The sequence below is a fragment of the Suricata suricatta genome, chromosome 3 (assembly GCF_006229205.1).
Source record: "Suricata suricatta isolate VVHF042 chromosome 3, meerkat_22Aug2017_6uvM2_HiC, whole genome shotgun sequence".
NCBI lineage: Eukaryota > Metazoa > Chordata > Mammalia > Carnivora > Herpestidae > Suricata > Suricata suricatta.
Genome location: NC_043702.1, coordinates 44,973,504 through 44,997,383, shown reverse-complemented (window position 1 = coordinate 44,997,383; position 23,880 = coordinate 44,973,504). Strand labels below are relative to the sequence as shown.

At 34.3% G+C, this 23,880-nt stretch overlaps 1 protein-coding gene across 1 annotated transcript in view; it reads right to left on the bottom strand.

The window, feature by feature from the left end:
* CALCRL (calcitonin receptor like receptor) overlaps positions 1-23,880 on the bottom strand; it is a 97,999-nt gene that overhangs the window by 33,528 nt on the left and 40,591 nt on the right. Inside the window, exons 3-6 of the mRNA XM_029934277.1 lie at positions 5,652-5,742; positions 5,386-5,477; positions 4,377-4,468; positions 1,546-1,681 (exon numbers count right to left, since the gene is read on the bottom strand). Coding sequence (XP_029790137.1) covers positions 1,546-1,681; positions 4,377-4,427 — 187 coding nt within the window. The 5' untranslated portion in view covers positions 4,428-4,468; positions 5,386-5,477; positions 5,652-5,742. The remainder of the gene's footprint in view (positions 1-1,545; positions 1,682-4,376; positions 4,469-5,385; positions 5,478-5,651; positions 5,743-23,880) is intronic.

Sequence of the window (23,880 nt, the reverse complement as noted above, 5' to 3'; positions counted from 1 at the left end):
TGGCCTATCAGAGAGGAATTCCCTGATAGCATCTTGAGCAGATCCTATGACTGGTCCAAAATATTCCATTTAATTAGTGATAACACTGGCAGTATGATAGATTACAAGGTGCAGAATTGTTCACACTGCATTGTATGGCATTTGAGTGAGATAGGGTGTTCCATGAGAAGAGTCTCTGTGGTCAAAAGATTTGGGAAGCACAGGGTTAAAATGAAGACAGTTCTTTATTACAAGACTTTCTAGAATATTTAAAATTATGAAGTGTGTTATGAAGATCCAAGAGGAGGATTTATTACATAGTGATTCTAAAATTATTTTATCACAAAATTATTTTATTATGAAACCCTCATAAAGACATTCTTATTGTTCAAAAATTAGATTTGAAACTACTTTTACATATATCTCCCTGATTTGGAAGGGGTTCATTCAATAATTTGAAACTTACAACACTTGGATTTTAATGGAATAAAGTGACAAGCCAGATAAATAAAAACAGGACTTGTATGCAATTTGTATCCTTGATAATTTAACCCCTAATAACATAATATCAGATAGTTTGTCAGTATCTGGTATATATCCAAAATCTTTTTAACTGAGTAAAACTATCTCATAATAAAAATGTCTGGATATATATCTAAATACTTCTCCAAAGATGATCAAATTATATTTTTCAGTAGATCCTCATTAAGAATTATTCATTATGATTTTAAAAGTTGACAAATGTGGAAAAATCACTTTTTTCTCTTTCTCACAAGCAAGTTCACTTTGTCAGTTATCAACATTAATAATAACCTACTTTCAACATTTTATTTATATCAGAATTTATATATTATGCCATCAAATATGTTCCCAAAAATGTAAAGATCTTTGTACCCACTGATAATTTAGAAATATCTAAAGTCTTTACATTTTGGTGTGTTTCATTGTGAGTTTTACATTTTACATTTTGAGGATAGACCCATGCCAGATAAAAATACAGGGCCTGTTTTTGGTTTGATTTTTTATTTTGTTTTTGCTAAATCTAGCAACTCTGTTTGTGCTACTCATCTTTGTATCTTTAGAATCCAGGCAAATATCTGGAACTTAGCAGACCCTCAATAATGTTACAAAAATATCTAAAGAATATCTAAATAGAAACCAAAGCATTTAGACCAAATGTATTATACAAACCACATGTTACACAAAAAATATATAATTTATTATGCAAACTCCTATCAAGCAGCTTGTGAAAGAGAAATGCGAATTACATAAGCTGAAGATCAATAGTCATTGATTTAATTCAGGACACTCATTTGATACTTTAAATATCTTTGTACCATAAAAAAAGTTACTAAAAATATTCCTGTTTCGCAGTTTTAATTAGAATTTTTTTAATGCGTAAGATAAATTATTTCATAAATTTTTTTGTAAGAATGCACACATATTAGAAAAGCTAACAACTAACCCATTTTTAACAGCGGACTAAGAAACCCATAAATGATATAATGGAGTGGTTTTCTTTTAAAAGGATACCAAAGGCATTTAAAATTAAATAGTCATGTTTACCTTCTGTTTGTTGAACAGGGTCTTGCATAATTTTTTGGTAACATTCATACTGAGCTGTCATGATTTTATTTCTAGTATAGAAACCCAACTCAGTTAAGTCCTCAATGTTCTCTTCTGATTCTGCTATGTCAAGAATCTAAGGGATTTAAAAAAAATCAGAATTGTGAGAATGTCTGTCAGAGGCATTCTGTCAGAGTGGAAAAAAGAGTAACTGCTACATGGTCAACAGTTTCTGGGGGGGAAATCCCTGATTTGAAGTGTTTGCCAATTTTCACGGTTTAAATATCTCCACCATGTTTAATTTCAAGTGACCTCAAGTAGCTGTAAATGGCAGTTCTGGGAAGTATAGTCTAGAGTAGGCTCTCAGAAGCCTATAGGACCTGGCTCAAGGACGTGAGCTCTGGAATACAGAAAGAGCTGTACTGAAAATCTACCTCCACTTTTTCACCTGCTCTGTGAAGATAGGCAAGATATTGAAGTTCCCTAAGCCTCTGCTTTCTTGTTGTAAAATGGGATAAAAAAAAAATACTTTAAATGGGAAAAAATAGTATCAAGATAACAGAAGGAAATGGGGCACCGAAGTGGCTCAGTCACTTACATGCCCAACTCTCAGTTTGGGCTCAGATCAAGATCTTTGGGTCCCTGAGCTTGAGCCCCACTATGGGCTCTGTGCTGACAACATGGAGCCTGCATGGGATTCTTTCCCTCTCTCTCTCTGCCCTTCTCTGACACTTGCACTCTCTTTTCCTCAAAATAAATTAAATAAAAAGATAATGGGATGTGTCTGACAAATGGTAAATATTTAAAATTGTTGCCATTTTTGTCATCAGATTTTGATAATCAAAATATTGAGAAGTCATTTATGTCATTGGTAAATAGAACTTTTACTGTATGCTCATCAGTAAATGTTTTGGACAAGGTATTATATTTAAGATCTTCCAACTTAGTAGTAGTATTTTAAGCTTCACTTCTGTTTTAATATCTGCATGATTTTTGTTCCTGTTTTGCAATATGAAGCCTGTATAACCTGTCTCAACCTTATTTCTCCTTCACTTTTGCATTATTTCTTTTAATTATCTTTCATAACCATTAATTTTCTACTTCATTTCATCCCCTTATGCTTGATTCTCTATTCTCTACCACGAATTCATATTTACTAAAGTCTAAATAGTAATATTCCTCAGTATGTGGTGGTACCACTCAAGGCTCCCTACCACCTAAACACCATTTAACATTTACTCTCTTGTTCTTTGATTAGTTTTAATTCCCTATAAAGATTTGTGCAACATTTGTGCTACACAAACAATAAATGTAAATTACAGTATTAAGAAAATTAGTATTTTTCTTCTGTTCTCAGGATGTTTATAGAATTGCATAAAATCAATATCATTTTTATTCTTAAAAGCACAGCTTTGCACTGTCTGAATGAATTCAAGAAAAATGGTCACAATTCCTTAAATTACAGTAATCAGGTTGGTAATCTGATACAGAATTACCTGCAGGCAACCAGAGTTGGCCTGTGCAGCTCATTGGTATGCTCAGTGGAGGGAGCGAGCTGGAGAAACAGGAGTCCTGCTTCTTGAATTCTAGTCTGTTTACCTAAGATAACATCTAAGGAGTGCAGGATTTGGACCGCTCCTAGACTGGAGAATGTTTTCAAATACAAATGCTGACAGGACTGTAGCCTTGTTTTTATGCCGTTCAGGTTTTCTATATTTTTCTTGAGTTTTTTTGTTTAAGTCCTTTTATGGGGTTTTCTTGAAAACACCACAGGAAATTTATTTGCTGGCTCAGAATTAAATGAGATTACATCTGTCAGTTTCTAATATATGTAATGAGATTAAGAGTCACTGTTTTAATGTGGGAGAAAGAAAAACGTGAACAAAATATTTCTGTAAGTAAAAATGAAATTGTATGTATAAATATGGCCCCTCCAGTAGGGCAACAAGTTTGGAGTCATCCTTAGTCTACCCTCCACTTCCAGCCCCAGTTTGCCCACAGCCACATGCAGCAGCACGCATGAGTGTGACCACTCACATGTACCACTGCCCCAAATTTATCATCAATGCCCATCAGAAAACAGGCACTTAATACTCATTTCAATGAATGGATAAGGAAATTAATTTAAAACAGTGCATGGTTGGGGTGCTTGGCTGGCTCAGTCAGTTAAGAGTCTGACTTCAGCTCAGGTCATGATCTCCTGGTTCATGGGTTTGAGCCCTGCATCCAGTTCAGAGCCTGGAGCCTGCTTCATATTCTATGTTCCCCCTCTCACTCTGCCCCTCTCCCACTCATGCTCTGTGTCTCTGTCAGTCTCTCAAAAATAAAATAAAACATTAAAAAATAAAAAAATAGATAAAACAGTGCATGGTTTCAATTAATATAAATCAATCAGTTGGCAGAATAGGAGAAAAAACAACAGGTTGGATTCTACTTTTAAGCAAATCTAACACAGACTCAACAGGTCTAGTTGAAAGTATTTTATATAATATGAATGCTGGTTCTAGAGAACTATTTCATTTTTCTTTCAAACTCTGATAATTACCTTCCTCTGGTACCTTTTACATTTTATCATGGACCTTCCTCACTTTAACATCCCATGCCCACCCTAATGCCTCACCATCCTATAGTGCCTCCTAGCAAATTAAAGCCTGAAAGTATACAGTGAAAGGAAATAAAGTATTGCTCAGTTGATTAAAAATGTACTTAACTTATACATCAAATAACTGCATGTCACTTTGTTGTTATTAACCTTTATTAATTATAGGTTTACTGGAACTCAAAACAAATAAGCATGAATAGGGAGATATATTAGAGGAATTTATGCTTACCATTAAAAAAGGCAAGATAAACAGAAAATACAGGATATACTTTTTCTCCATATTTGAAGCCAAATGAAATATGCTATACAATATAAATCAAACTGCAAATAAAAATGAAAGAAATATAATTAATCAATATTTATAAAATAAATTTAGATGGTACTCAGTGGTAATTGTTTAAAACTATATAATAAGTAATTTAAGTAATTAGAAAACATCTGCTTTCTTTGCCTTTACCAAAATTGGAATAAAATAATTAAAGTATCAAAACAAGGAGTTTCACAAGAACATAAAAGCACAAAGTTTGATAGCATATTTTTACTATAAAGCTCATTTTTATTTCCTATATATTAACCTCATTTTTAATTTTCTGACTTTTCAATACTTTAAGGGGAAAAATTGTCCTCAGACCAATTCCTTGAGAATCAACAACCATATGTTATAAATGGCCTTATAATTTAATAGAAATTATTGTTTCTTTAATTAGGAAATAAAAGATTATCTAAATATTTTGTTATTAAAATAAGATTATAGTAAATGGACAATACTACATAAAGCATTTTTGTAAAATTTTTCTAATGGTGGATACAATCCTGAGGTAATGAAAAGGACTTCTAAATCAACACCCCCTAATTTCTTAATTCTTAGAGAACATTGCTGAGATTGCTTACTCACTGTAAGGTCCACGAGCAACCTACTTTGACAGTACTTTTATTAGATAAAAATTATAATGATACAGTCATAATACAATATATATTTAAGTGAATGTGTCAGATGTGTTTTTCAAGGGAGATTTAAAAAATCCAATCAATAGATATTTGCCAGAAAGCTAATAACTAATATTTAATTTTGTTAAGAACCTTGTCATGATTTTTCCCATAGGTCCAATTTTAGAATAAGAATTATAAAAACTTTTTCGACATATTAAATTATTATTTTTATTATCACATGCAACAAAAGCACACCAATTTCTAGCACATCGAATCTATGTCATTGCTTGCCCTGATCAATAACTTACCTAGACTCAGCTTTTCTTTTTATGTGTAGTAATCTTCCAAATAATGTTTCTCTTTTATCAGATGTACTGGGTTTTTATTATTAGTTGATCTTCTGAAAAAAATAACCAAAAAATCAGGAGGCATTATATTAATTTTAGATATAAAAAAATATGTTGTAACAGAAGGAAAACAATGAACACAAGATTTTCAATACAGTAACTAATGAGTTGATATTTTAGATTTTATTACATTTTACCATGAGAAAATCTAATTTTCCAATACTTACATACACAATTGTCTCCAGACTCAAATCACATTTTCCCTTGGATCATATTTGATGTTATCTTGAAGAATTTCTTAAATTCAGGGGTCATGACCTGAAATATTGATTGTTGTAATAATTTAATACTATTTTAATGAGTCTGCATAATTTCCTTGAGAAATAAAAGTTTTCAGAGAAAACACCACTATTAAAATTATGTTTGTATTAAGCTATTCTAATTTTTTTAAATCTCTTGTTTACAATATATTGAGTTTTGTCACAAATATTTGTTGTTTTCCATTATATGGAGAAACTTAACATTAATTTCCATTCATCTAGGATGGTTAAGATACTAAACTTTTAAGTTAAATCACAGTTTATTTTCCTTTGAATTTTTCTTTATGTAGTAACTTCTTGGAATGTGTTATTAGACTTAGTTATATACATCCATTTCCCTTGCTGGTATGCTTTTTTTCAAAGCCAGAAACTATATTTGATTGGTCAGTATATCTTTGTTTAATTTGTATTTCCTGTAAATGAATGAAAACAATAAGCCAATAAACTACCTTAGGATTTTAAACTTGCAATCAAGAAAACTAATCATAACTATTAGCTGCTCTTTCACTGATGGAACCTATACTGATGATGAAAATTAGAAAAAAATGCTCTATCAGCATTTTTGCTGTCTTATAAAATAATGTCCCAAAACTTTAGTGGTTATTTTGATATGGAATATACAGTAATTTACTGCTTTGTAAACCTTTATAAAGGTTAAGTCAAATTTAAAACATTGGTAGTTTACATTTTTTTGTAGTAAATATATATAATACGGAGATATACAAATAAGAATGTAAAGAAATATTATTTTATTTGGAAATAAGATATGTTTTTTATGAAACAATGCTTTGATGATTTATACATGAGTCAGGATTAAATGAACTATAAAAATGTACATAGGCTCAAAAATGGAAGGAAAAAGTGCTTCAAAAACATGTCTGGAGTTTTGCCAAACCCAATATATTTGAAAAAACTTTTACCCAAAACAAGAAGTTATTTTTGCTGCTTATCTAATAGGCTTCAAAATCAGAGTTCCAAAAAGTATCTGGATATATCACATTTTAGTGTTCACTAGATAATTCTGGCACCGATAATTAAAGAAGACTTTATTCAATTCACGAAATATTTACCGATGCAAATAATTCCACTTTTTATAATTTCCTTCTTCATCCTATTCCTTAGAAATCTGGGACATGTGTTACTAGTAACAAGGTTGTATTTTGCACTGTGTAAGTGTGTAGCACTCCTAATGCAGGGGCCAGTCTGTAGCCTCTGGTTTTATCAAGGATGCAACAGCAAAGTTGAGTGGCAGTTTTTCAAACACCTGGTGACTCCTGTACTCTCCATGAAATCTAACAATGCCCATTTTGTACGGTGAGCCGATTCATTGGAGTCATCTACCTGACAAAACACCTATCCAACTTTCCTGCCAGCAGACACACGTGGTGAGAGGCAGTTGTGGAGGAATCACCACTTTCACCAAAAATTCTCTAGATCAAGAATGGAAGGATCATGCCTGGCCTTCGGGTAGCAAGCACCACCACAGATACATCTGAAGGTCAGTTTAGACCTGAGTCTCACATTGGTAGATGTAATGGCATGATTGCCATTAAAAGCATGTTCATTGTATTCTTCAGTTTAGCTTAGTGGTTCTTTGCATGCTACCTATACTATGTTCATTCCGCGAGTGGTTCTCTCTTCTATATTTAGCTTATTCCAAATCTGTCTTTGCTAAAATACATGTGATATTAATTGGCCAAACCTTTTAAACAAATTATTGTAAATCTCTTTCAGATCTTGTTAAATTATTTACTAGCAACTGAGTTGCATGTTGCCTTGTGAGATATAGTAGTTCCCATTCAATTCTAAGGAGAAATGAAGTATGTAAGTTAAGAGTCCAGGCAAGTGATTAAATCTGCCAGTGGGGTTTTCCAGGTACCTTTAGGTTTGTTTAGTAGGAAAAGAACTTATTTAAAACTAAGAAAGCTCTAATGTAAACTCTTAAGTGAATTTGTGATCATAATGATCCTAGTAGTAGTTACTGGCTTTCTCTTTAACTGCTAGCCTTACAGATCCTATCGGTACTATTTTATTTTCACTTCTCAAAATTAAACAAAGTGGAAGATTTGGTTCTACTACTAGGTTCTACTAGAAACAAAATACTTTACACATGAAATAAAAAGGTCTTCATTCTTCCTGCCTATGGAATCACCAGCATAATATAAAAATGATTTATTTTATCAGAGAAAAGAACATTAAGAAATGAAGAATGTTGTAAAACTTCAAAGAACTTTTGAAATATAGCTTTCTAGTCACTCAGGGCTTTCTATAATATCATTTTGGTTGCATTTCCTAAAATTACCATTGATTTGTACCACATGACACTTTTTAATGGATCTACATTTCCAAGTGCAAAAACTTTAACCAATCTTTTTTGCTTACATCAGTGTGAAATCATGTTTTATTCTACATTTAAAAAATTATAAATCAGTGTGACTTAATCAATACTAAGTTATCATAAAAACCTAAATTCTCTAAATGCATAGTAGTGCTTGCAAAGCTGCTTTTTATTTTTTCGAATTTTATTATTTCTACATGCACATTTCATTAATTTATTTTTCTTTATGACAGTTCTTATTTTCAGCTGAGTTGCCTAACTCTGATACTAAAAGTATATGTTCACTCAAGATTAAGAAAAAGAACACAGCTTTTAACTTGCAATCTTCCATTTCCAAAATACCTTGGATTTTTACGGGCCCTGTGCCATATTCTTTTTTCCACTTATTTATCCAGTCACTATAAAGTAGGCTAAGAGAGTCATTTCCCACATATATCTAATTTGTCATGAAGCATTCTGAACCTTTGTGTGAACAAAGTGAGGCATTTTCTATTTAGTGTGTGTCTTTCCCTTGTTACATATTCAACAAGCCACATTTCTGAGTCAAAATAGGGAATAAGCACTCTTCTCCAATCCCAGTATTCCACACATATCACAAATGGAAACTTCTTTCTGTTATTTTATTCTATGTGGAATAGATTATGCCACTGAAGAAAAATGTCAAAGTACAAGAATTCTGGTTACCTTTAATTTTCTCTTCGCTGCGTATTTTTTGGCAAAACCTAAGTCTTTCTGCTAGAATTATTCTTAAAAATTACTGTCTTTACTTATAATCAAATCTTTAAGAAACAAATGCCAGTAAAAGGTTTTAATTTCCTATCCCTATCCTGTCCTGTTCTTAACACTTTCAATACATGAAGCAGTAAGAAAATTAAAAAAAAATTATTTTTCCTAAACATCTGTTACTGATATAAGGAAGTCAAAATATATGGTGTTTAAAAAAATAATTTCACTTGGGGCTTCCATAATTTTTAAGACTATTGAATGAACAGGTACCAAATCACTGATGCTGCATTAACCATTTATTCCTCCGGTTGTGGGTTCATGGATCATTTGCATCAGAATCACTACTAGAACTTCCTGAATATGTCAGAATGTCTAGGCCCCACCATAGACCCAGTGAATCAGAATCTTTGGGAGAAAAAGTTGGGAATCTGACTTTTGCATAAGCCTTCAAGGAAATTATTCTTATGGATGGATTCTACTATAAAAAATGTGGATTCAGTTCATCTTAATTGGGGCCTAAGGATAAGCAAGTTTCTAAGGTGATTCTATTTTATAGGTAGAGTCAAGAACCAGTGGTATAGATAAAAGAATCCTGTAGTAGACAAAATAATAAACCCTCAAGTATTCCTATGCCCTATTCCTCAGAATCTGTCATTTTAAGGTTATGGAACTTAAACTAGGAAGATTATCCTAGATTACCATGCATTATCCCTCTAGGCTAAGCTAATCATTTGAGCCCTTTGATGCAGAAGAGGAAGATTGAATGATCAGTTACAGAGATGCAACAGAAAAAAAAAAGAAAAAAGAAAGCAGAAGAGATATGACGCCATTGATGGTTCTGCCAGGGGCCCGTGTACAAGGAATAGAAAGGGGCCTACAGGTCTGCAAAGAAATGGGGACCCAGTCCTACAACCTGAATGAAATCAGGAGGTAGATTCTCTCCAAGCGCCTCCAGAAGAGATTTGAAATAGAGCAGCTAGCCAAGCCCACAGGACTCCTGATCTATGGACCTGTGAGGTAATAAATGTATGTTGTTGTAAGCTACTAAATTTGTGGCAATATGTTACAGACATAATATAAAACTAACTGCAAATCCTTACATGATAAAAAATTACATTTTCCTGTCAAATGTTAAGTAGTAAATTTCTGCTTCACAACTGGCCAGTCATTCCTCCTAATTTTAGAATATATTTATCATAGTGCAAGGCAATCACATTAGCTATAGAATATTCCTTTCCAGCTGCTCCTAAATTGTTATGTGATTTTAAGAAAAACATTTCAGGTTTTTTTTATGCTTGGTTTACCTAACTAGAAAATGAATACTTAATCTTTAGCTCCCTTTTTTATATTGCATACTTATTTAAAATATGTGTGCTGGAGTCAGAGAGACATAACTTCAAATTCCAGTTCTTACAACAATGAAACTCACTAAGCCTATTTCCCGACAGAAAAAATGGTATACAAATAGTGGCTTAATCAATGCTGCCTACAATTTTTATCAAAACTCATCTTGTCGAACTGTTTTAAGTGTTAAATTACATGATAGATATAAAGAATATATCTCATCATAAACACCCAATAAGCATTAGCTATTGTTGTTATGTTTATTACTCTACAATTTTAATTAGTCATGCCAATGTTAATCTCAATGAATGAACGAGAGCATTCACATCTTAGTGAGTTGGCCAAGGGCACACAGATGCTTACAGCTGACCCCAGGCTAAGTACTCAGAATGTGCAACTGTATATCTGAGGTTCTTTGCTCTACATTATACAGACATAGAGAATTGAGCTGATTTGGGGATAATTAAGGTTTAAAAAGTGCAGGATGCATTCCTATTTTGCTTATTCAGTTATTTTGCCTAAGCATCCAATTTTCACATTTCATTTCTGTTTCATTTATCAAACATGTTTATTTTTTACACACAATTTCCTTCTTTTAATTATTTTTCTTAGTGAAGTTGGGGTATTTTACTTATTTTAAGACTTACATTAGTAAACAGCTTCACAACTCAGACTTGCCATTCTGGTAAGGTAATTTTAAATTAAGAAATACTTGTAGACATTCAATTAGTCATCTTACCCTATTTAGTGAGCACCTACTCTCACCTAGTTGTGTAGGATGGTGGGGATGAATTTAAGTGAAGATTCTTCAATAAAACTATTTATCAAGTTGGAGAAAGTAATCATATGCTGATTTTAGTGTTTTAATTCATTACTTTTAAATACAGTCCACAAGGCTCATTCATAAGGTTCTAAAGAGGGGCAATTTCACCAACATTTAAGACAGGAAGTTAGTTGGAGGTGTTCAGTCAATATGTTGTGCAGTGAGCTTGAACAAGTTACATACCTTCCTAGGTATCACATTTCTAAAATGAGAGAGAAGGATAGGATAATTTAAGCCTTTGATAGGGGTTCAAATTATGTAAAAGGCAAAAAATGGTTAGAATAGAGGAAGTTTTGTTCGAACTAACCCAAATCCAAAATATCCTTGAAACCCTGCTATTTCTCACGCTGTTTTTTCTGGCTCAGAAAGCCTTTCTCTAGGTCTCTTCCTGCTAAATTGCCCAAAGAAGTTTGAGTTTGAATCTAAGACAGTGGAAAGTAGACTATTTGGCTACATGATTTTTTTTTCTTTTGCTACATGAGAATGCAGAGAAAAAGATCTAAGCCAAAAATTTAAAAAATTACATCTTGATTTCACCTCTTCATATACTGAAACATTTTAGAGCTTCTTACTTTAGAAAGACCATTTGGAACAAGTCTAGTTCTCTCTTCTCCATTGGAGTGAATCAAAATTAGAAAAGCAAACACTTCATAAGCCTGATTGCCAGACTTTTTGAAATGGGTTCTGATTAGTTAAAGTCAAGCTACACTTATTGCCATCAACATTTTAATAGACTAAATGCTCCTAGGACTGGAAGCCAACAATTTATGAACTTGGGATACATTGGGTTTTTATCTCCTTGCCCTTAACAGAAATGACCTAATAAAAAAATTTAAAGCGGTCTGAGTGGCTCAGTCAGTTAAGTGTCCAACTTTGGCTTGGGTCATGAACTCATGGTTTGTGAGTTTGAGTTCCATATTGGGTTCTGTGCTGACAGCTCAGAGCCTGGAGCCTGCTTCACATTCTGTGTCTCTCTCTTTTTCTGCCCCTCCTCTGTTTGCACTCTGTCTCTCTTCTTCTCAAAAATAAATAAACATTATACATTTTTTCTTGAATTTAAAATTTACAGCACCAGGAATTACAGGACATGTTAAGGAAGATTCAACAATGCATACATTCAACAAGGTAGTCAGTAAAATAGTAAGAAAGATTATTGCATTTAATTCATCAAAGTTTTATGAATGACTTCACACATCCAATGGCCAATTTTATTTTATTTTATCTTATTTTATTTTTATTTTTTTTGCAAAAGTAAAGGGCTTTATTACGAGTTTAGGCTGGCCAGGCCTAAGCTCAGGCTCACAGACTTTACTGGCATAGCGGATCCATGCTGAGAGCCCTGAACAAAGGTGGGGTAGGGCCTTTTATGAGTTTGGGAAGGGGGAGTTACAGGAAACTGTGACACAGGTATAGTGATCCAATCATTATTATATACTATTATTGACAGTAGGTTTAACCATTCACATTGTCTAGAGTATTTGTTACTTTTGGCGGGACCCAATCACAATTTTAGAGTGTTAACCAATTACAGAGTGGGCCCAGGACCCAGGACCCTCATGTAGGGTGTAACTAGCCTTCTAGGCCTGCCCTTAGAAATGTTAAGGGTGTTAGCTAGCCTTTCCTGATTGGGTGTTACAAGGGTGGTCCCTCCTGCCTTGGGCAATTTGTGCCCTTCTATTATGTCATGGAGTCAGTTTCAGACCTGGGTCCTTATATTCCCCCCTCTGTCTTGTAACTGACCCAATCCTGGGTCAGCTATGTTACCATTGTTCTGGTTTAAGGCTACATGCTCTTAAGACCATTAACTGAATAACATTTACATGCTCTTTGACAAATGCTATGATCTTATTAATGATACAAGAGGCAAATGTTAAAAGTATACCAATTTTGGTTTTGGCTACTCGTTCTTCTCCTCTCTTGTGGTGGCCATGAACCACGGCTAGCCTATTCTGTACAATTCCTGCACTATTGGCATAGAAGTAACATTGTTCCCCTAAAGCCTGGCATAGCCCTCCTTGGTGTAAGGGGAATTTCTTACTCTGCAAGGGGCATAGGGAAGGAGAACTACCCAATTTCCACCAGTCTCCAAGGTTAATTTGGTAAGGGTCTCTTTTAGGGTTCCTAATACCTGGCGCTGCCTGGTTTACAAAAGCAGGAATGACAGCCGATTTGCTCAGGATCCTTGGGCGTATAAGTCAATACGCCTCCATGGTTCTTTCTCCATTACTAACCTTAGCCAAATTGGTGGGCCACTTAGTGGCAATGGCCAATTTTAAAAAGTCAACAGAAACCTCCAGAGTGTAGTTTATTTTTGAAGAGACTTATGGATTTTACTAAAACTATTAAATTCCACATACTAAGAAACTATATATAATAAATATTGTCTTGCTGACTAATGATATGGTTTTCTCTTTTTGAGGGAGATATTAAATGAAATAAAGTAGCAACCAACTGAGATTTAATAATTAGTCGAATAGAGGGACGATTGTGAAAGGTAGAGGCAGTGGTTGTACAGTTGTTGTACAAGTGCTGATTTGAAAACCCAATTCAGCCTAAGACTTTCAAGTTACACTTGCATAAGAATAGTTTTCTCATTTGCAAAATAGCCCCTAAACCAGAAGGCTAGTGTGAAAATAAAATGAGCACAACTTTCACTCTGTAAAGTGAAGTATTATCATTATTACTATTATTATTATATCATATTAAAATTTTTAGAAACATAACCAAGCTTGTGCATGTTTTAAGTTATCTGCTACATTTCTATAGCACTTTAAAAATTAACCCAGTGGTGGCCATGTGCATCCTGGGTTCTTTTATCTTTTTCAGAAATATGTTTGATTTTTATTCTGTCATTTAACAGTCAGTTATGAAAATAACAAAATGAACAGTAACAAGTATATTCCCAAATGATGTTCATATTTCCTAATATTGAACTTATAGAAGCTAAAGCTCTAGAAAATTGTTCACATCTAATTAATTAGTCACAACTTAAAGAATATAACATGATAATCCAATTAAAAACAAGATATAAAATCTCCCAGATTTGAGTTCAATTTTAAGTTGACTATAATGGCCTTTACTGACACTGTATTGGAACCCAAAAAAAAAAAAAATACTGACTCTATGCTTACTTGCTTATCTAATGAACATTCCAGGTTGAATAGTTGAATAGCCATTAAAGACAGATAAAATTATGATTAAATTTGGGATTTCATTTTACACTCTGAAGTACATACACAAGGGAATAATTTTCCCATTGTGGGCATGATTAGCCATTTTCCGGTCATTTTGGTCACCTTCTTTTTATTTGAAAGAGGCAAGTGGCCAAATCTCAGTCCAATTAGTAAAAGGGGGAAGGGAGACTGAAAAAAAAATGCTTTGTACTTGGTGGAACACTCTCCCTCCAGGAGATCTAATATGGAAAGAATTGCTTGCTCAAAGAGCATAGAAACAAAACATATCATTCCAGCTCTTTAGACTACGAGTTTTATACCTATTTCCCTTTCACGAAGTCATGAGTCAAATTCTATGTGAAAACATGTTTTCTTCCAAAGGCAATAAAATCAGAAAACATGTAAATCTCTTGGAAATTTAAGTTAACATAGTAGTTCATCATCAAAGTTGTGTTTTTGTTATTTGGAGCTTTCAATTTTTCTTAAAAAATCAAATTTATACAGTACCTACAAGCATATCTCAACATTAGGGAAGCACAGGAACTCTGATGATCTGTTAACTCAGCACAACTTTTTTGTCCCTGATAAAATAAACCCCTATTTTCAATAGAGAATCTCTTCTCTCTGGTCCAAATGAGTCTGTCCTCCTGGTCACAGAGGTAGGAAGTCACTGAAATCTGTTTGGGTTAGTATAATCCTCTGATTTTGATTTGTTTAGGCATAGAAATGTCGTCAAGCTACATCATCAGTATTTTCCCTGGGACTTTTCTACTAACATTATCAGGGAATATTTTCTCTTTTGGGGGACTGCAAAGCAAGTAGGGCATGATTATTAGTCTATCCTAATGTATTCTTCCCACCATATGGCAAAAACCTTTTTTTAAAGAAAATGAACCCAATCAACTGAGAGCTACAGATTAGTGGGGAATCCTATGACATTATTAGGGCCTTTGAATCTATCCACATCTGAAATCAGCTATAATAATGGACTTCCTCATCAAGGTAACCAGTAAGTTACATTTTATGACTAAACAGAATTGATTTGGAATTTTGTCTCTAAAACATTTAAAACCAAAACATTTCTAACTAACACTTGGAGAAATGCTACTGAAATGGAAAGATTACTAAGAAGGTTCCATTTTGCATTTTGCCTAGCTTACAAAACTTGAATATTCTCAGGTTAGTGAGTTTCCTAGGCCTAAGTTTCCTGACCTGTAAAATAAGATGACTTAAAGCTCTTCTCCATTCTGTAATCTGAATATCTAGATTTAGATCTAGATCTAGATCACAAAAGCAGGACATTGTTATTCATTCCCAAAGCATATACCAAGCCCAGCCAAGAGGACCTTGGAAACTTTTCTCCCCAAATATATCTATGAAGTGATTTTTTAAAAAAAATCTGAAACGATTTAGCAGTACATATTCTTGGATAGTTCACAGCTAGTATATGCTTATGGCAAGATATTTATAGCTTGCTCAGAAAGTAAATACAACTCTTACATATGATACCATACATATGATACCAAAGCACAAGAAACAAAAAATAGATGTGGACTTGATCAATATTAGAAACTTCTGTGATACAAATGATAACCATCAAGAAAATGAAGAAGCAAATCACAGAATGGGAGAAAATATTTGAAAATCACATATTTGATAAAGGACTTGTATCTAGAAGATATAAAAAACTTTTATTTTCAATAATAAAAAGATGAACAACCCAACTAAAAAATGGGCAAAGGATCTGAATAGTTTTTTTTCTACATAAGACATACAAATGGGGTGCCCAGGTGGCTCAGTTGGTTAAGCATTTGACTCTTGATTTCAGCTCAGATCATGATCTCTCAGTTCGTGAGGTCAAGCCCCGTGTCAGACTCTGTGCAGCTTGCTTGTGATTCTCTCTCCCTCTCTCTGCCCTTCCCCCACTCATGCATGTCCACACACGTGTGCTCACTCTCTCTCTCTCTCTCTTTAAAAATATATCAATAAAGTTTAAAAACAAAAACAAAGACATACAAATGACCAACAAGCATATTAAAAAAAATAGTCCACGTCATTAGTTTTATGGAAGTGCAATTCACAATGATACCACTTCATACCCACTAAGATAGCTGTAATAAAAAGATAGACAATTACAAGTATAGGAAAGATTTGGAGAAATTGTAACTTTTACATTGCTTATAGGAGTGTAAAGTGATGCAGCCAGGTTGGAAAATAGTTTAATAGTTATTTAAAATGTTAAACATAAAATTTCCATATGATCCAAATATTCTACTCCTATATATATATAGAGAGAGAGAGATAGATTCTACTCACATATATTATGTGTGTGTATGTATATATCTGATGGAAATGAAAACATATGCCCAAAATAATACCTTGTATATGAATGTTCATATCACTATTATTTTTAATAGCCAAAAAATGCAAATAACTCGTGTCCATCAATTGAGCGATGGATAAACAAAATGTATCTCCACATAATAGAATATTACCTGGCAGTAATATAACACGGAGAAACCTTGTAAACATTATGCTAAGTTAAAGAAGCCAATCACAAAAGACACATATTGTATGATTCCATTTATATGAAGCACAGGCAGATCTATCGAGACAGAGATTAGTGGTTGCATGCGGCTAAGGCAGAGTGATGAGGGGCACTGGTTGCTACTGAGTCCAAGGGTCCTTTTTAGGGTGATAAAAATGTCCTAAAATTAGATTGTGATGATAGTTGCACAATCCTGTGAGTATACTAAAATCATTAAACTATCCACTGTATATTGGTGGATTATATGGCATGTGTTAATAAAGTTGTTCTTTTAAAAATTAAAGGAAACACAAAATGCATGTGTATATAAGGGAAGATTTGTGCTGAGCAGAACATCCAGTTTCCTCTCTCTCCTTTGTCAAGAAATAATGTTCACACTGTAAGATTAAGCACATTAAGCAAAAACCTGCCTGCTTTACAGAGCATGTGTTAACTCTTATTTTACATGTTAAGAACTGTTTTGATTTGTAAGGAAGAGTATATTTTCCTTGAAATTTGCTTTCAAAAAGTACTTATCAATTCATACACAAAATATCATATTTCCCTTGAGAAAAAATAGTTTACAAAAATATGCATAATGGAGGCAAAAGCCATAATGATAAACTTAGAAAATATTCACTAGTTTAAATAGGAATTATAATTGTTCATCTCTTTTCTCCTGTCAGTAATTTCTTTCCTTTACATTTGTACAGTCTTATTTTCTTACAGGCGTGGAAATCTGACAGTTTATATACAAAAAAAATGTAGATCTTTATATTCCACTTGTGACATATTTAAATTGTGTTATTACAGCCAATAATAACAAAGAAACAACAAACAGGAATATTAGCAAGGAACAGAAGAAAAATTAATGAACTTTAGTCCATCCTTAGAAATTGACCCAAGTTAAAAAGCTTATATTCCAGCTATTTCCCTTCTATGGGTAGGCAAAAGAGAAGTTAAGGAAGGATGGAAAAAAGAAAGGAAGAGAAAAAGGAAGGAAGGGGGAAGGAGTGGGTGAGGAAGAGAAGGGAAGGAAAGAGAAAAATCAATGGATATGTCTCAGGTAAATGCACATTTTACTTAAATTGACTACAGTGTCCATTATTTTAGGAAGAAGCAAACAGTGTTGATAATACTGAAATCTGTTCCTTTACAGCATCTCTAGTTCTTAACAACCATGAAACGTAGTTCCATCTTAGTAATTTTTTAAATTTTTTAAATGTTTTTATTTATTTTTTGAGAGAGAGAGAGAGAGACACAAGCAGGGGAGGGTCAGAGAGAGAGGGAGACACAGAATCCGAAGCAAGCTCCAGACTCTGAGCTGTCAGCACAGAGCCTGATACAGGACTCGAACCCACGAACTGTGAGATCATGACCTCTGCCAAAGTTGGACGCTTAACTGACTGAGCCACCCAGGTGCCCCTTTCTTAGTAATTTTTAATATATTCTTTATTTATTCATTCAACCATTTATTTAGAACCTAATATATTCCAAAAGCAAAGTTAAATGCTGGGGTTCTAGAAATGTTATAATTTTTGCTCTTAGAGATGGTTAAAACTGTACAAGAGAAGAAACTTATGTACAAATATGGATAATGAAGTGTTACAGGTAGTCAATGAACAATTTTTAGTGTTGGGTTGGACAGATAGAATGGCATATCTTACACGGGAGTGGTTTATGTGTGTGTGTGTGTGTGTGTGTGCATGCACACACATGTGAAGAAAGTGCAAGAAACATAGAGAATATGACACTTCAGTGAAGTTCTAAAGTATCAGTAATTTGTAGCTCCAGGCGCTTTAAAGATTAAGGTACATAAAGAGATTAGGCTTTCCAGGAAAACAGGGAAACAAAGTAGAGGTGGTATTTTCTGTCATCTTGAGTTTTTATTTGATGCTCTAGGCTAGAGATGCCCACTATGGTTTGCGGTGGTGGCAGGCAGGACTATCGTGAGAAGTAGTGATAAGCCTGAGACTAAACCCAGTGAGAGTCACTGATACATCAGTGATGTTGACTATGGACACCATCCTGAGAAGGAATAGCGTGTATTCCAAAGACTTGCTACTTTCACTACAAGAAATAAATAATGATACTAGGGGTCTTAAGCGATAGAACACTATGACAAGATTTTCATTTTAGCAAGCAGGATGATTGGGGCACCTGGGTGGCTCAGTTGGTTAAGCGCCCACCTTGGCTCAGGTCATGATCTCATGGTTCCTAAGTTCAAGTCCCACACTGGGTTCTCTGCTGACAGCCCAGAGCCTGGAGCCTGCTTCGGATTCTGCGTCTCTCCGTCCCTCTGCCCCTTCCCTGCTCACACTCTGTGTGTCTCTCTCTGTCAAAAATAAAGAAACATTAAAAAAAATTAGAAAACCAGAGATGGGAACAAGGGCAGATGTAGAGAGACAAATTGGAATACTGTAGTGATTCCTGAATGAGGCAAGAGAAAATAATGAAGCCTAGACCTGAGAATAATAATAACGGGAATGGAGAGGCATATTTAATAGTCAGTTATATTAAAATATTTAATCTGTGAGAATATGAGAAATTTAGGGAGTTTAAAAACACCTAAAAAGATTTTCCAAATTCTGATATACATACCTGAGTAAGTTCCAATCACTAATATAGGGTGTATGGCAGAGGAAAAGGGTTGGTGGGAAAATACCTGAGTACAGATGAGACATTTTGAGGAAGAAAGTGCCTGGGAATTTGCCTAGATGGTTCTGGAAATGAGGAAGGGAGGGCCTTGAAATAAAAAGTTCACACCCATCATCATATTATAGAATGGCAAATGGTGAAATTTCGTCCAGAAGGACTGTCATCATGGGAAGGGAGTAGAATTATATTCGAAGAGATGTGTATGTGAACTGAATTAGAGCACATTTCAAAACATTTGTGTTTAAGGAATTCAAAGTAAGAATGTGTGTTGATAGAGAGTAGAGATAGAGTTTCTCGGGACAGGGAACTGGCAAAACAAGGGCATAGGTACAGAACAAGTAGGGATTGTGTGAGTGAAGGAACGTAAAAGTTCAGGCCTGTGAGGAACTGGAGGTTCTTTGGGGACTTAATGAGTGGAAATCTGGATAGGCCATTTTAGACATTTGCTAAGAACACAGTCCTGTGATGCACTCCATAAAGTGTTGTCATTTTGCACATACCCGACACAGATTATTTTTAATTATTTACTTGTGTGAGTAAGTTTGGGTTGTAATTTAAAAATAGATTTTCCAGTGCAAAAGCAGTTGAACAGGAAGAAGCTCCTTGCTGAATTAAGCCTTGCTTAAGTGAGAACCGCCACTTAAGAATAACACGTTCCCTGTGAAAAATGATGGCAAATCCATTTCTGCGAGTCTAACCTTTACGGGGGTGCTATTATCAACTCAATGGTATGTTTTTTCCTGTTTCACAAACATGTTCCCAAAAGACTTTTAAAATAGCTTTCTTTCCTGCTAAATTGTTGTGTCAAGCACTTTTTCTGAATCTCAGCCTTAACGGGACCAGGATGTGTTAAAGAAAAAAAGTGCCGTCACGCTTGACACAGGGTAATAGGCCTTTTAACGACAATAGTAAAACATTTTCTTAACTGGACTGCCCCTCTCTCACAGCATCTTAAGACAATGCATTTTCATGAAAATGCAAAATACCCTGAAGAAGCAAAAGAAGAGATGATTTCGCAAAAAAGTCAAGTATAAAATCTATCCACTAACGTGGGACTTTTTCCTAATAAAGAGAAAAAAATCACTATAGAAAATGAATAGTTATTAAATAAAAGTTAAAATAACCTAAAAGAAAATAGGTTAATCATATGGAATGGCTCCCTAGGAACCTAATAAGTTGGTCTTTTTCTTTCTCTTTTTATGGATGAAAATAAAAGATTCATAACATCCTGAGGTCTGACTTGGTTACTTCAAAATGAATCTCATGCATTGTTGGGGCCCATTTCTCAACTTGCAAGTTGGATTGTCATACTATGTGTATTTGTGTTTCTAGTGAGGCATGTTTCCCCAGCAGGAGTCTTTCTGATCAGTGATAACCTTGGCCATCTCAGGAAAAACAAAAGTGATGATGAAAGTCAGTAAAAGCTAAAAACAGTCCTGGACAGACATCTTGATGGAGCTATGGCTGGAAAACTCACATGAGCTTTTCTGGGGCAAGAGTCAATACATCCGTATGAACAGTATGCTCCTTTGGGCAGCAGATAACAGCATTTTTTTTTTTTTACAAGGTAGGGGAATTGTATTGGAACAAAAAAAGACAGGAAAAGCAGAAAGCAAAGTGCAGGGCATAGAGCATAGGTTTTTGCATCTCTGGTTTTGGATACTAGCTTCAGTATCTACTAATTAAGAATGTAGGCAGATACCTAACCCGCAACCTCGACCTGAGTTTCTGTAGCTTTCAGATGGGCATAATATAACGTATCTTAAGTACATTGTGGGGATTACATGTAATAACCCACATAACCACCTATTATAATCTGGGACGTGACAGGCACTTAAGAATCCATCTCTCTCGCCTGCAGCAGAAAGCAAATGCCTTGGTTTGCTTTCATTGGTCCCAGGGAAAAGATTTGTAATTTTGAGTAAAATTATATATGAATATTTGACAATGCCAACTCTCAGCTTTCTTTACAGAAGCACTTTATTGGCCACCATAGGCATGGGATTACAATACTTAAGAATGTGACAAAAGGCACAGTTTCCAAAAGCACTTGTCTTATCAAAACTGCCTCTGCTCTGTACATAACACTGCTGACCCTTGCTCTGTTAGGAGGTGCCTTTTCCTTTATATATTAGGTCTTTCATCTAAAAATGGTAATAAACACCTGTGGCTAAGTCTCTCGCATCTTCCCCTTAGATCCTCAGGACAATACTCTTAAAGAAGTAAAGTCTTTCCTGCTTTATCACACATACCCTAAAGAGACTTGGATTTGCATTATCAACTGTTGGTTCTTATTTACTTGATCAATTATTGGATGAAGAAACCAGTAAAACTGAAAATATCAGTGGCATTGCCTGGAAATAGCAGGATGTTACTAGTTGGAAGTAAAATGGTGCAGAAATAAACCATAAATGGTTCAGGGGAAAAAAATGAAAAGCCTGCAGCAGCTTCTAATTAAGTTTATTTTGTTGTACAAAATAATTAAAACTTAATAATAAAATATACACATATACACATAATAAAACAATTTAAATGAATTCATGATTTGTTAGTAACTAAACAAAATTTACTGTTGTGTTTTAAAACAAAATGTTGTCTTTTATTATAAAATAGTGCCAGTATGATGTTATGATTCATTTGAGCTTTATCACTTCATTCTTATTGGGAAAGCTTGATTCTGGACCACCACCATCCCCAGCAAAAAACCAAAAACAATAAAATGATTTTTAAAATACTTTCTTCTTCTACAGAATTACATAATTTTGATTTAGTTCTTATGATTTAATGAAAATTACATGTAAAAATATGTACTTTTAAAAATTGGGAATAAATTCTTCCGTGAAGATGTACAAAATATTCAATTGACAATGAAACTGAAATTTTCTGCTACATGTCTTCATCATAAAGAAAATCTTAGGAGAATTCTGCCCTTGCATAAAAGAGGTTCCAGCTAGTACAAAAAAGGAGAGAAAAAAAGAGGACATCTAGGGGAACCTAATATTGTTGGTTGTTTGGTTGGCTGCTTTCCATGGAGCTTTGACTGACCATTGTGTGTAATGGTATGGTTAATACCTTTTTTTAATGTTTATTTATTTATTTTGAGAGAGAGAGAGAGCGTTCACATGTGCAAGTGGGGGGAGGGGCAGAGAATCTCAAGCAGGCTCCTGCTGTCAGTACAGAGCCGTTCATGGGGCATGATCTCACATACTGCAAGATCATGACCTGAGCTGAAATCCAGTCGGATGCTTAACCAACTGAGTCACCCAGGTACCACCCTTGACAGTCTTTAAAAAATATTTATAGATTGCTGTAATACACAGAATTTAATTGAATCAAAATATCTAAAACAGTGATGTCCAGGAAATATAATGGAAACCCACAGGTAATTTAAATCTTCTGAAAGCCACATTGAGAGAGAAATAGAACAAGGTGGGGAAGAGTAGAGAGAAAGAGAGAGAGAATCCCAAGTAGGCTCCAAACTGTTAGTGCAGAGCCCTACTCGAGGCTTGACCTTACAGTCCATGAGAGCCTAAATCAAGAGTTGGATGCTCAACCATTTGAGCCACCCAGGTGTCCCTGCTATGGTTAGTACTTAAAATAAGCAACCAAATAAGTCTTTGAAAAGAAGTGTGGTTTGGTCCTCTTCTGGTGTGTGTGTGTGTGTGTGTGTGTGTGTGTGTGTGTGTGTGTGTGTGTGTATGAATGAGAGACTGAGAGAAAGAGAGGAAGCCCAAACTAAAAGATAAGACCCTTTTTCCTGTTTTATTTCCGACTCAGGGAAGGAGTAATGGGAATCAACATCCTTAAAAACACATGTTAACTAACCAACTGGAAAATTTTTTAGTTCAATGGAAGGGTAGACTTTTGGAAAAAATAAACTATTTTATACAACAATACTAATAATGCTTTATGAAGGATTGAATTACTGTCTTTTCAGTACTTAACTTTAACTGGACCATCCTTAAGCTCTTTCTAAACTTATTTACAGAATTTTCCCCCAGGTTATGCCTACATGATAGATAGCTTAATGTGCATATTTTATGCATCCTCTAATAGCACATTATCACACTAGACTTGGTGAGGTCTGATTTTTTATCTTCCCTACTAAATGTGAGTGCTATTTGAGGGCATTGTCTTACTAATCTTTAGGTCTGCAGGGCATTGTCTGGCATGTAGTAACCTTCACTAAGCTTTTTAATAAATGAGTAAATATTATCCATTACCAAATATGTGTCCACAGTTATAATAATTGTTTTAATGATCTACAAAAATTGATCACAATAAAATTCATGTGTCTATAGAAAGAATAAAAGAAATGTTAAGAGGGTTTGTTCCAGTCATTTGGTTTTTTGTTTTGTTTGTTTGAAGTTTATTTATCTTTTTTAGTAATCTCCACACCCAAGAGGGAGCTCAAAACCATGACTAGAGATCAAGAGTCACATGCTCCCCCAGCTGAGTCAGCCAGGTGTCCCTGTCCCAATCTCTTTACAAAATAAAGAAAAGCACTATTAAATTAGTGAAAAAAGTGTTCTTTCATTCTTCTGACA